At 42.8% G+C, this 14,930-nt stretch overlaps 1 protein-coding gene across 1 annotated transcript in view; it reads left to right on the plus strand.

Annotated features, from left to right (window-relative positions):
- cpne2 (copine II) overlaps positions 1–14,930 on the plus strand; it is a 276,356-nt gene that overhangs the window by 169,067 nt on the left and 92,359 nt on the right. Inside the window, exon 12 of the mRNA XM_041191951.1 lies at positions 7,721–7,775. Coding sequence (XP_041047885.1) covers positions 7,721–7,775 — 55 coding nt within the window. The remainder of the gene's footprint in view (positions 1–7,720; positions 7,776–14,930) is intronic.

Here is a 14,930-nt window from a genome sequence, read left to right on the forward strand (position 1 = left end):
GAAGAAAATTGGCTAGCGAAGGAAAAGAAAGTGCAGAGGTATGCATGAGTGGTTGAATTTAGTAGATCCATCCTCACCCCCCACCAACACCCTCCTTCATTTGAAGCCACACACTCTTATAGACCTATTCCATGGCAACCACCATCCTCCAGTACCTTGCCCTTTTGGTCATTCTGAAATCTTGCACTATAGGTAACCATGGATTATTCGCTCATGGAATGCATTACGGGTATGTCCGAGATCAAGGCCAGGAACATTGGGTGACTTGTTTGAAGCATGTATTTTCTCTCACTTCTCTTACTCTCACTGACAAATATAGATTACATGTGATCCTATGCTCTTGCTTTTATCAGTAAGGAGCTCCTTGCAGAACTCCCCAATTACAAATCCCTTAAAAGAGCTGTTTATTTGACCAGATGAACATGACAATTTGTAAACCACTCATCTGATGAAGTGAAAAGAAAATAGAAATGTTGGTCCTGATATGAATGTTGGGGGACTAGTTTTGCAATCAGGGAAACCCAGAAGAATGCTGAATTTAACAGCAGGTCCTGTTTGACATTTTTGGACACCATTTCCCAGCTGGAGCCAGAGAGATTGAAAGCTGGCTGGCAGCTTGGTTTTTTAAAAAATTCATTCACAGGATGTAGGCTTTGCTGGCTGGGCCAGTATTTATTGCCCATCCCTAGTTGCCCTTGAGAAGGCAGTGGTGAGCTGCCTTCTTGAACTGCTCCATGTGGTATAGGTACACCCACAGTGTTGTTAGGAAGGGAGTTCCAGGATTTTTATCCAGTGACAGAGAAGGAACGGCGATATATTTCCAAGTCAGAATGGTGAGTGACTTAGAGGGGAACTTCCAGGTGGTGGTGTTCCCATGTATCTGCTGCCCTTGTCCTTCTAGATGGTAGTGGTCGTGTGTTTGGAAGGTGCTGTCTAAGGAGCCTTGGTGAGTTCCTGCAGTGCACCTTGTAGATGGTACACATTGCTGCCACTGTTCATCGATGGTGGAGGGAGTGAATGTTTGTGGATGGGGTGTCAATCAAGTGGGCTGCTTTGTCCTTGATGGTGTCAAGCTCCTTGGGTATTGTGGGAGCTGCACTCATCCAGGCAAGTGGGGAGTATTCCATCACACTCCTGACTATGTTTTGTAGATGGTGGATAGGTTTCAGGATGGGCCGATCTTCGTCACCAAGTGGACTGGAGGGAAGGAGTGAGAAAGATCATGGGGTTCGGGAGGGCATTGATGGGGAAGGGGTGTGGAGTGGAGACTGGGGTTTTGAGGATGACGTTGATGGGGGATCCAGAGAGATCAGGGAGGAGAGGAAACAATCTTAGAGGGGAGAGGTGTAGAGAGATTGGGGAAGGAGGGGTGAAGATCTTGGGGAGGACATTAGGAGGTCATCAGATTGTCATGCAGGGCTTTCTGATCACTGGGGATATTAACTGGTTTGCTTGATGGGTCACAGGAAGCACTCCTGATCTGCCTGGCTCACAAGCAGTGCTGGAAAAGCATTTACCTCTTCCATGGGGCAGTCCTTACATCCATTTAGCTGCTAGGTTTCATGAAGCCTGGGAAACCCAAACAGTCGGCCTTAAAACTGGAACAGAGCAAAAAACTCGGAGCCATGCAGCTTCGTTACTTTAAATGAGCCACCCAGTTCCTGGGAGCAGATTGGTGGCCCACAGCAACCCACCAATCCCTCCTACCTCACCCCCATGTCCGGCCTAAGTTAAACCTGGAAGTGGAAGGATCCAAGGCGGATTGGATATGGGTTTACCTTTTTTCACACTTTTAGTTGGCTTCCAACCCAAACTCAAATGTTTTTTGTTTAGGAGGGGGGCTTGGGGTGGGGGTTAAAATTCACCTTGGGCAGGATGTTTAGTTTGGCAAGCAGGCGCTATAGGCGGGTCCGGGATCGGCCAGGGAATGGACTGCCGACCACAATTGGCCCCCGACCGCAAATTCACGCTGGCTGGCCCATTAATGGCCAGCCAGCCTGAAGTGCACAATGAAAGGCTCAGTGCTGCCGGGGTGGGGGCGGGAGGAGAGCGAGCACTGAAGTCAGTGCAGGCAAGCGCTCACAGAGGGCCCCCTGAAGGCAGAGAGCTGCCTCAGGGAGCTAAGACCTGAACAACCTAAAATAAATGTCACAGAAACCGGAAAAATGTGTCCAAGCTTCATAATCAGTCACCTGAAAAGGTAGGTAATGAAAATGCTGTCTATAGATGTTTATTTTAATTTTAATTTATCACGGAAACGACATCCCGACCGTGGATGAGGTTTCCTGAAAAATGCAAAAGCAGCCTGGCCGATTCGCCCGCCCGCCAACCATCACATTGGATGGGCACAAAAATCTCTGTTAATTGCGCTGTTAATGGGCTTAATTGCCGTCTTAATTGTTGGCAGGGGTACTTCCGAGCTTAGCGCGTGCCGCCGACCAAAATATCGCAAAATAACGTTAGGACGCTCACCCGACGTCATCACGCACTATTTCACGCTCGAACAGGTCAGGCATGCACCTGCCCGCTCAGCAAAAAATTCTGCCCCTTGAATTTCTCACAGGCCAAAGGAAATGGGATCGCAGAATGAGGGAATGCACAGATAAAAAGTGGGAAGCAAATAAAAGTATAAGAAGTATGTACATTAATTGAAATGAGGCACATTTGTCCCCTCATTTTAGGCCCCTCAACGACGGGAAATATTCTGTAACCTGTCTTATTATTTGTAAATTTAAATGTGTTTATCAAATCAATCTCTCAATAGCCTCATTATTTACTCATGGATGCGAAGGGTCTTAGCCAGTGTATTCTATGCCTGTATATATATATCATGCAATGATTGAAAGACCTTAAGCTCAATGCCAACTGGGGGACAATAATCAGTTGTTTCCGTGGTAACAGATGCTCTTTTTTTTGATTGACATGCTTGAACCATGGCTGTCTGAAAAATCTTATACTTCCATTAGGGGAAGGCTGGGTAATGTGGAGGAGCAGAGAGATTTGGGGTTCAGGTTGGCAAGATGTTTAAAGCTGCACGTAAAGTGGAGAAGGGCTGGTTTGTATGAGGTAATAAAAATACATAGAAAGACATGAAAAATTGGGGATGATTCGAAAGATGCAGTTAAAATCACAGCAGGAAAAGGCAAAGCAGATTGTTTCTATTGATTAGGGGTTCTATATTGGGATATACATATAAAATAAAACATGAAAGATTTAGGCCAGACAACAGGAGAAACCCATAGGGCAGAATTTTTATCTCGGCATGCGGGTGGGCACCCGGTCCACTCAAGCATAAATTAGCGCATGATGATGTCGGGCAAGCATCCCAACGTCATCCCACGCTCGTGCGATATTTCGGTTAGCAGGCACGCGCGAAAGTTGGAAGCGCGCCCGCCGACAATTAAGAGGGCAATTAAGCCCATTAAAGTTCCAATTGTCCTTGATTTTTTTGTGGTCCGTCCAATGTTATGGTTGGCAGATGGATGAATCAGCTAGATGGACTTCGTATTTTTGATGAAACCTCATCCAAGGGCGGGATGAGGTTTTCATTATTAAGTGAAAAAAAAAGATGTATGGATGGACTTTTCATCCTTTGTATGATCAGGTGACTGATCCTGATGCGTGAACATTTTTTTCTGGATTTTAAAATTTTTATCGATTGCTTTTAAATTCTTCAGCTCCCTGAGGCAGCTCTCTGCCTTCAGGGAGCTTTCAATCCATGCTCCCCCATGCCCGCGCTTACATCAGTGCCTGCCCTCCTCCTGCCCCCGCGCTGAACATTTCAGCACACGTTTCACGCTGGCTGGCCGTTAATTGGCAAACCAGCATGAAATCGCGGTCGAGGGCCAATTGTGGGCGGAAGTTGGTTCCTTGGCCGCTCTCGGGCCCACCGATCGCGCACACCCACTGAACTAAAAATCCTGCCCATGCACACAGATGGCTATGAGGCTGTGGGATATACAACTGAGGTTGGTATTTGAAGCAAACTGTGTCAATATCTAGGAATAGATTAATGGAATAAAATCAAGGCTGACACTCCAGCGCAGTACTAAGGGACTACTGTGCTGTTGGCAATGTCCTTTTTTGAATGTGACATTAAAGTTCAGCCCCGCCTACTCTCTCAAATAAACCTAAAAGATCGCATGGCACTATTTTGAAGAAGAGCAGGGGAGTTATCCCTGGCGACCTGGCCAATGTTTATAACCCAACCAACATCACAGAAGCAGATTCATTGCTCATTATCATAATGCTTTTCATTGGAGCTTGCTGTACACAAATTGGTTGCCGTGTTTCCAACATTATAACAGTAACTACTACATTTGAGGGCTCATCATTGGCTGTAAAGTGCTTTGGAGCATCCTGGGGCATAAAAATTGCTATATAAATGCAAGTATTTGTTTCTTTCTTTATTGGCTGTGAAGAAAATCACTTGACTTTTCTGCTCAGGTCCTGGAGTGGGATTTGGGATCACGGTGAGGGCCGGGCTGTAAAATGCGGTGAATCATTCAAAAGTCCATTGACTTCGGCGAGACCATAAAGTCCCGCCGGTGTAAAATCCCCCCATTGATTCCTTTGACTCAGAGGTGAGAATGCTACAAAATGAACCATGGCTGACACTCAAAGAAGTGTCAGAGGCTAAGGACATTTGGGAGCAGGGCGAGAACATGGGGTTAGGACTATGGATCATATACAGGAGAAACAGCAAATCTGGACATGTGAGACCAAAGGCCTGTTTCCATGGGTAATTTCTAGGTAATTGCACGTGCAATTATACCATTGGTCCCTGCCAGCCATGAATCACGCCACAGTGGCATTGATGTTGTGGAGCAGCTTCAACTGACTTTTTCTTCCAACTCCAAAAAGGATTCCCCTTCAAAAATGTATCGCCAGGATCGTGAATAGATTCTCCGGGAATTTCCTCGGGGCTTCTGTTGCCGCACCTTCGGGGAAGTTCATCGGAAATCCCATTTGCACATGGGAAAGGGGCTTCCGCCAAAGTTGCAACCGGAATGGGAGAAGCTCTGAACAAATTCCTGTCAAACATAAACCCTGAGGAGGGGGAACCAATATTTTCTTTTAATTTGGAATCTTAATAAGCAAAGTCACTCATGGTTCGTTGACCCCTGGTAGCCCCATGACTGTTTCTATAGTAACTGCTGCTCATTTATTTTTGAGCTTCTGTTCAGTGTTATGACAATGTGAACAAACCTTACTTGTCAGTGCTCCATGGTAGCCATCACTCTTTGTTCCTTGGTGGTAGCAAAAAATCATAAGGAATAATTTCATATTAGCAAAGTCATTTTACAATTTCAATTGATTTTTCTTTAGCCCCAAGAAGATTAATTAATAACTACGATATGTCACGAAGACTAAACTGGAAGGAGGGGTTTCAGTATTTTCCTCCCTTTATTAAGAAATGAATCATACATGTGTAGTACAAATAAGTAAACAATGAGATAGCAGGAAATATAATAAATATAGTAAGCTAGCAGAGACCTACAAAATGTTTGCGGTCAAATTAGTATCTTTGTTGCAAATGTACTTCGTTAAATACAGGATTTCTAATAATTATTTCACCAAAACAGAATAAAGACTTCTCACTTTGAAAAAAGCTGATGTGTAAAAACGGGCCTAGGAATATAAATAGAACTCCTGTTAAGAGTCTGACCTTTTGACTTGTTTAAAGTCATAGTATATGAAAGTTTAATTGGGAGCTGTGTTCTCCTGAGTTGTAAAAGCAGGTTTACATCTGATGGACTCAATATTATTTCAGGAATAAACACTCTATTTCCTTGAAAACTGCCTGTTATGATTTCAGCATCTACTATCGAAGAAAACAGCTCCCTAACTACCAATCTTGTTCCACGATAAAGTCCTTGTTTAGGGTTCAAGTTTCACAGCAACGTTATAACTGCTCCTTCCTTGGCTCTAAGCTTGTGCAGTGTCATGCCCTTTGAAGTTAACCTGTGTAGAAACTCTAGAGTGTTCAGACTGTTATCACCCTCTTTATCTATAGAATCAACACTGGTAGTCTCATTTAATTTACCACACAGTTTTGCTGAAACTTTTTATTTCAAATCTAGCGAAACTTCATTTTTAGCACCAAGAATAGCTTTTGAATAATAGGTTGTAACAAAGAATTGTCCCAACCATTTTGCCATACTTAACCCAATTCCATCATCATGGCTTCAAATCCCACCATGGCAGCTGGTGGAATTTAAATTCAATTAATAAAATCTAGAATTAAATAGATAGTCTCAGTAATAGTGACCATGAAATTGTTGTCAATTGTCATAAAAAATCTTCTGGCTCACCAATGTCCTTTAGGGAAGGAAATCTGCTGTCCTTACCAGGTCTGGCCTACATGTGACTCCAGATGCATCGCAATGTGGTTGACTCTTAACTCCCCTCTGAAATGTTTGAGCAAGCCACTCATTTCAAGGGCAACTAAGATGGGCAACAATTGCTGGCCTTGCCAAAACAGAATAAAGACTTCTCACTCCGAAAAAAGCTGCATAAAGCTGCTCATGTGTAAAAACTCCTCCCAGCCATCCCCTCCCTCCCGTGCTAACTCCATTCCATGCCATTCAATCCTTCTCATGCCATCCCCATCCCATTCCTTCCAACTCTCCCATGCCAGCCCCATCCCATTCTTGCCATCCCCAATCCTCCTATGAATCCCATCCATCCCATCCCTCATGGAAACAAATATCGCCATAGATTACTCCAAGGGTAACATTGTTGTTAGGCTCCCCTTGCCATCCACCATTTTTGTCTTCCACCAACTCCCCATCCTGCTACCACTGCCCCAATGCCACCAATCATTGGCAACCACATGTGTGCCATGTGCTCCTGTCCTCTTCGCACCTTATGTTCCTCCACATACTGTCCATCAAAGAAGCCCACCAACAGACACAGTCTTAAACAGTCCAATCAAAACAGTCTGCACAGAAAAAAACATGTTTTAATATTGTTATAGATATTACTGATGCTGATGTTGGTGATCAAATATTTGATGCTTTCATAATATTTCTTCATCAGTTATTAGCACAGACATTAATACGTTTATCTTAACTGGGTTTCAATAGATCACCACTTCCTTAAACTAATTTTATTAGTCGATCCTTGATATCTATATTAAAACTCTTGCCTGTCAGTAAAACTACAGGAATTTACCTTTATGGAAGTCATCCATCACACAAAGCCCTCCAATTGTTTGCGTAAGATTGTTCTTTTTAAGTGTTAGTATTCTAATGTAAGTTAAAGGCTACAGACATTTTGGCTCCTGCTTCGAGATTTTTATTTGCCTGGGGCAGTATTTCTATATGTTCGATCAGGACCTTTGGAACTATAATTCAACCCTATGTGTATATTTGCTAAATAGACTTTTCCCCTCACTAAGTCATGAAAGATATTTGACATTTTTTGAATTGTTTTAGTTGCTGAAAAGATCATTGGCAGATAAAGGAGACAAACTGTACTTTTCTGTACACTTCTTTGCCCCATTAAAAATCGTTTGACATGAGAATGAGGCTTTGTCAGAATTTTGTACAACAGTCCTATTGTACTTTAAAGTTATTAATTGTTCTGGCAATTAAAATATTCAGTTTGTAGCTCTTCTTAAATAATTGGTGTTGAAAAGAGCTGTTAGAAATCTTGGATTTTATTGAAGGAAGAAACCAATTGTTTTTTTCTCTTTCATCTTTCCTTCATGCTACAGTGACAAGATGTTTCCAGCCCTAGGCTTTGGTGCGCAGTTACCCCCTGACTGGAAGGTAAGGTTTTCAATTTTTGATATTAACTTCTATTACATTTCAGTTACATTTTATAAATTACTGTAATTGAATTTGTCTGCATCTGTTGAAATCCCATATTTTAAATGCGCGTTACTGGAAGGAATCAGTGGGTCTATGAGTTAGCAAGTTGCCTTTCCAACTCTGCGTGTGTGCACGTGCGTGCGTGATCCAAATCCCACCCAAGCTGATGAGATGAAAGTTTCCTCTTGCAGTTGGCTGTTAAAGACCTACATGAACAGAGTTTGGGTACTCACAAGACTGGTAGCTTGAGCTGTAGTTCTGTTTCTTTCTCCATGGTAACGCCTCAGCCAATCAGTGCTGACTTGCCAACCAATCAGCACCATTTTCTCCTGTAGTATATATTGTTGAGTGCTTGAAATTTGGTATTCTTGAATTTGTCCTGATGAGTGCAAGATAAAAGCTTTGACAACATGGCTCTCTTTTCAGCAATCTTCAAGTTCTGTACTACCAAGTGACTGTTAGTCGCAAGACCTCAGTATTCCAGCCTGCAATTTTACAATCAGTTGGCAATCTAACTTGCAGAGAGTTGGCTGCCCCTCTAAAATTGGTACTCAGTAGCACCGTTTGGGAAAACTGTGGAGGACTTTAATATGCACCTGGCCATACAATACCTGTGCTCACTGGATTTTTAAAATAAAATATCCATTCCCTTGCGTAGTTGCCTCTCAATTTGACAAGTTCAAATGTTCCCAAAAAAAATTAAGACCTTTTATTGGTCTGAAATGAACGCAGTACAATTGCTGAATGCGTGAATGATTCACGGTGTGTTTCATGCTGCCTGCTGTCTAGTTTTAAAAGATTCCATTTGTTCTCACTGTAACAAATCTCATTACTTTTCTTCATGGTCTAAGCCTGGGCTTAATTTCTCACCCACTGACCGTTACTGCCTCCTATCAATTGTAGTGAATAGAAATACTGACCAAGGTGTTCACACACTCATTATGGGAATGAGAATAAATTCTCTGCTTTTCTGTTCACCATTACTGACAAAGTGATATCAAAAGACACTTAATTCAAGCATGACCACTTTCAGTTAAGCAGCAGCCTGAGTTTATAACAAAGTTCTATATCAGGGCGTCCAGCCTTCACGTAAGGGGCCATGTTTCAATATTTTTCTCACTCACGGTGCCGGTGAGCATATTTCGGAAAGATGAAGCAATAGAACTTTCTCTTGCTATTACTTAAACAGCAAAAAATGTGCAGTTTGATGAACAAGCTTCAAATGAGAAGACTAATTTATTAGCTTGCTTTCTCATCACAATATTGAACACTGATTTAGTGAGATATCTGGCATTGTAGTCGCCAAACCAGGGTGATTCCTAAATGACCTGACGCTACTAAAACAATTGCCCATCATGCATTTAATGACCTCTCATTTACCTGTGCCTACACAACCAAGCAATTTTTTTTCCAAAAATATACTTTATTCATAAAATGTGTTAAAGTACATTATAAAACATTTCAACATGAAAATTACAGAAAGTGCCATAGCACCTGACTCTCCATATGTTCCAGTCCTAGGTGCCTCTGTACAAATGTAATTCCCTTCATATTCACAATATACATTCCATGTCAGGCATACAGCCTGGGGACAAAACATTTCAAATTGAAAAATTACAGAAAGTGCAATAGAATTCAATTCTCCTTCACATACCGTGTTTCTCTCTGAGGTGCCTCAATGCAATTTCGATATTTTTGTATTCATATTCAATGTGAGTCATACAGCCCGAGAGGTTCTATAAAATTTCCAGCCCCTTGGTGCACCATGACTAAAAGGCCTTAGACAGTGACCTGTCCCCATTGTGCCTCTATGGTGGCTGCTCCAATCTTCAGAGCGTCCCTCAACAAGTAGTTCTGGACCTTGGAATGTGTCAATCTGCAACACTCGGTCTAGGGCATCTCTTTGCAATGGAAGATAAGCAAGCTTCAGGCCAACCGAAGAATGTCTTTTGCCGAGTTGATGATTTGTCTTGGTGTACGCCCCTGGGAACAGCCCGTACTGGTGGCTTTCAGGAGACAGGTCAGATCAACAAATCCCCAAAGCCCTTACTTTGGAATTCCTTCCCTAAACCTCTCTGCTTCTTTAAGACAGCATATCTAGGTGTCAATCAGGAAAATAGATAAATAAATGGTCACAGGAGCCCAAATGGCGATAAATTTCACAGTATAACTATGTTGAAATAGTTCTCTGTTAACAACAACAGCGATTTCTCCTCCCTCCATCCCACAGCATTAGTCACTAGTTTTGCACCATATGTTCAAGTTTTCAAAGATGTGGAAAAACAGACTATATTATTCTGCCATGTTGAAATCAGAGTCAGACAAAATTTAGACACTGAGTTCAACAAAAAGGGCGAGCATCCAGATATCGCCTAAGTGTTTTTTCAGTAAAACTTCACCTAGACTCTTATCATGCTGTCATATTCTGTGTAATAGAGCACTCATTTCATGTATTTAATGCATTCCTCCATGCCATGCATAAATTCCCAAGGCAGTACCAAAAAAACTTCCTTGAAGGTTGAAAGCTAAAGGCACTGCAACGTGTGGAGCTAACGCATGTGGACCAGAAAGATTCCAAATTCAAGTGCTGACTGGGTGACCTTAGCTCAGCTAGAACAAGTGTGCTATAATTGGCCTTGTTACTCCTGACTTGGTGAAGTGAATGAGGAAACATTCTGAAAGGGGAGGTCTTGTGTTGCAGTGGTAGCATCCCTACCTCTGGGCCAGAAGCTCACAGAGGGTTCAGGTCTCACTTAGAGGACTTGAGAGCCAAAGAAGGTGCCTTCATAATGTGGCCAAACAACCTCTTCATAACATGACTTCACATTCTCTCTTCCCCACCCCAGCTGCAGCCTATCTCTTACCCCCCATTCCTCTGGCAGGTAGTTTCTCCCTTGCAGCCTCTCTTCTTCCCCCCCACAACCCACCAGCATACTCACTGCCGCTGCTCTGGCGTTCAGGCCTCAGGCTGAGCACTGTCACTCACCTTCCCACTGCTCCTCCAATCACAGGCTGTTTTTGCTCCTGCAAATGCAAACGCGGGAGCAAATCAGCCTGTGATTGGAGGATCAGCCCCTTGTAGAAACTGTCACTTCCGCTTACCTGTATTTTGAACATTGGTCCATGGGCCAGATGGAATCCTTTGGTGTGCTGAATGCTGGCCAACAACCTTGTTTGAACAACCTTGTTCTATATTGTCAATGTACCATCTAGTCAGTCACATTACTAATCCAGGAATATAACATTTAACTGTGTAATCCTGGATGATGTGGTTATATAAGGCATTGAAACAATGGTATGGCAGGGTACATGATTATGGTGGTGATTTCCTATGTTGTGAGTCCCAAATTGTAGCAGTGCCACTGAGGCAAGGTGCTGAGTGTGGGGGATGGTAGACAAGATACTGTGTGTGGGGGTTGGTAGACAAGACACCAAGTAGGAGGGATGGTAGACAAGGTACTGAGTGTGGGGTGGTGGTGGTAGACAAGGTACCAAGTGTGAGGGATGGTAGATAATGTACCAAGTGCGGGGGGTGGTAAACAATTTACCAAGTGTGGGAATGGTAGACAAGGTACCGAGTGTGGAGATGGTAGACAATGTAATGAGTGTGGGGATGGTATACAAGATCCCCAGTGTGGGGGATGGTATACAAGATACCGAGTGTGGGGGCAGGTATACATGGTACTGAGTGTGGGGGATGGTAGACAATGTACAGCATGTGGAGGGGTGGTGTACAAGGTACTGAGTGTGGGAGATAGTGGACAACGTACTGCATGCAGAGGGGTGGTAGACAAGTTCCAAGTGTGGGTGATGGTAGACAATGTACTGAGTGTGGGAGATGGTAGAAAAGATACCAAGTGGGGTGATGGTAGATAATGTACCAAGTATGGGGGATGGTAGACAAGGTACTGAGTGGGGGGATGGTATACAAGATATCCAGTGTGGGGCATAGTGTACAAGGGACCAAGCGGGATACCAGAATGTATGCCACAGAGTCATCCCAATACATATCTGCACACAGATAGAAAGATTCTGATAAATGCCATAGGTAGAATTTTCCACTCGCTATACGGGCACATGCCAGACACACTCACTCGAGTGTGAGATAATGCACAATGACATTAGGTGAGTATCCCGATGTCATCGCGCATTTGTGCAAGATCTTGGCCGGTGAGTGCGCTCAAGAGTCAGCAGCGTGCCTGCTGACAATTAAGAGGCCTATTAAGGCCATTAAAGCAGCAATGGCTAATGTTACAGTTGGCAGGCGGACGAATCGGCCAGGCAGCCTTTGGAATTTTGAAGAAACATCATCCAATGGTGGGATAAGGTTTCCATGATTAATTTAAAAAAAGATTAAAATATTTTGAAAAAATTGCCGTCATCCGTATGTTGAGGTGGCTCATTCTGACGTTTGGAAATTTTTTCCCGATTTTAAGTTGCTTTTATTGATTTTAAATTCGTCAGCTCCCTGAGGTAGCTCTCTGCCTTCAGGGAGCTTTCATTCCGCACTCCCCTGTGCCCACGCTGACTTCAGTGCCCACCCTCTTCCCATCCCCACCCCGGCAGCGCTGAGCCTTTCAGCGCACCTTTCGAGGGCGTGAAATCACGGCCAGGGGTCGATCGTGGTCAGCGCTCCATTCCCCGGCCATTCCCGGCCCACTGATCGTGACTACCTGCCAACCCCGAAAATTCTGCCCCACGTTGTTTGTGTTGTTCCTTCAGTTGTTAATCGTTCAGTTTAACAACAGAATTTATCTTCCATTGTTGACACTGAGCAGTCAAGCACGCTGGTCATTGTTGTCACAATAACATCTTCTTCAAAGATCCAGTTTAATGGATTAAATATTCCACATAAATTTAATTGTGGCTTAAAGGATCATAAGGTTGAACTGCAATTTCTATGTTTTGTTTTAAAACAAGTAAATTTTAGTGATTGAAAGACGATGAAGTTTTTGTGTGTTACAGTACATTAGCTTGGGTTGCACCTCCTGAGATTAAGATTAAATTACGTTGTTAGGAGCAGTGGCATCATTACTATCTGTTTGGCCTGTGCTGTGATGCTGTGATTGATGCAGTGCCTGATACTGCCACATGGTACGGGAGAAAGAAGTTTCTGTTCCTCTGCACTCTAACCTGCCATCTCCATCAGCCCACAGAGTGAGAATCGAAAGTTGGAAGCGACTTACTCTGTTCATTGTGTCATAAGTTGAGTTTAAGAAGTGAGCTCCATTTTTTTCAGATTGTGCCTATTTTGCTTTCTAGAATCTCACCTTTTAATCTGTCAAAGCTTCCGTGAATAGGCAGTAATATTATTAGTACAACTGATACTGACAGCATATCAGATCTGAGGCTGTGACTGTGACGGGACTGATGTTAATCTAATGTCAGCAGCCAGAGCATGAAGAATACGATCTTCTGAATGCATTATACAATACAATAGAATCCTCTTCTGTTTGAACATAGCATTGTTCAAATCCAATAACTGGAGTATGAAGACACTGTAGTGAACATTCTTTCTTCACTTATTCCAATAAGCCTCACTTATATATCACAGGTTAGGATGATGTGCATTTCTTGTGATTTTGTCACTGTAGAAGACCAATTTAGAGTACTTCCTCTGTAATATGCTCCTTGTGTGACTCCTAAAGTCTGTCAATGGAGGAGGGAAGATGTGTTCTGCTGAGCTGTGCTGCTTGAGAAATGCATCATTTGCAAACGCTGTGTCTAACTGAACGATATCTCTGCTGGTCAAGGAGCAGAAGCTGGGTGACAGTCTCTGTCCATTATAACTCCCTCAATAGAACCAAGTCAGCATACATTAAATACTGTAATTATAAAGTCAGAATAACAAATAAAGCATAAGGCATTCGGGAGTCTGGTCCAGCTGATAAACTACACACTTAATGCATTGCCAGTCTAAGCTCCATTGTTGAGATTTTAAAATTCTCATCCTTATTCTTGAATCACTCCCTGGCCTTTGCCTTGTCCTTCCCTATGTCTGTAACCACCTTCTATTCTTTTTTATAACAGTCCTGTAAGGCACCTTGTGCTATTGTATTACGTTAAAGGCGCTATGTAAATGTTAACTGTCCTTTGATTTGGTTCAATTTCATACCAGGTTCTTGATAGAAGGCATTTGATATCCCTTATTCTCTCTCACTGGAGAAAGAGGAGTTTCCCTTAAAGATACATAGTGTAGGAGGTTTAATGCTATGGGACATTATATATAACATTATTAAGGGCTTCGATTTGTGTACACAGGGCATAATTTCAAAGTTTGCAGATGACAAAAAACTTGCATATATAGTAAATAATCAGAAGGGTAATAGATTTCAGGAGGACATAGACAAACTGGTGAAATGGGCAGACACATGGCTGATGAAATTCAATGTTGAGAAGCGTGAAGTGATTCATTTTGATAGGAAGAATGACGAGAGACAGTAGAAAGTAAATTATACAATTTTAAAGGTGGTGCAGGATCGGAGAGAGGAACGTATGTACTCAAATCTGTGAGGGTAACAGGACAAGTTAAGGAGGCCGTTAAAAAGCAGATCAGATCCTTGGCTTTATTAATAGAGTCAGAGTGAAAAAACAAGAAAGTGATGCTGAACATTTATAAATAACCTGTTGGGCCTCGGCTGGAGTATTTATTCAACTCTGTGCACCACACTTTAGGAAGAATGTCAAGGCCTGAGAGAAGGGACAGAAGACAATTACCCATTTGGTACTGAGGAGGAGAGACTTCAAGTATCTTGAGAGATTGAAGAAGCTGGGGTGTTCTTCTTAGGGGAAGGAAGTTTAAGAGGAGATTTGATAAAGTTATTCAAAATCTTGAAGGGTTTTGGTAGTGTAAATAAAGAGAGAAACCTCCAGTGGCAGGAGGGTCGCTGATCAGGGGACACATAAGTTTAAGATGACTGGCAAAAAACCAGCGGCAACACAAGGAATTTTTTTACACACAGAGAGCGGAATCATCCCAGATTTGCACTAAGTGCAGTAGCAGGCAGGTAAAATGATCTTTTCGGGTTTTCATGCCATATTGTCCCAAACCGTTTTATTATTTATGCGCTCTCAGGAAACATGCTGTTTCCATGGAAGGTGGGCTCTCATTTG

Source organism: Carcharodon carcharias, chromosome 7, assembly GCF_017639515.1.
Source record: "Carcharodon carcharias isolate sCarCar2 chromosome 7, sCarCar2.pri, whole genome shotgun sequence".
Taxonomy (NCBI): Eukaryota; Metazoa; Chordata; class Chondrichthyes; order Lamniformes; family Lamnidae; genus Carcharodon; species Carcharodon carcharias.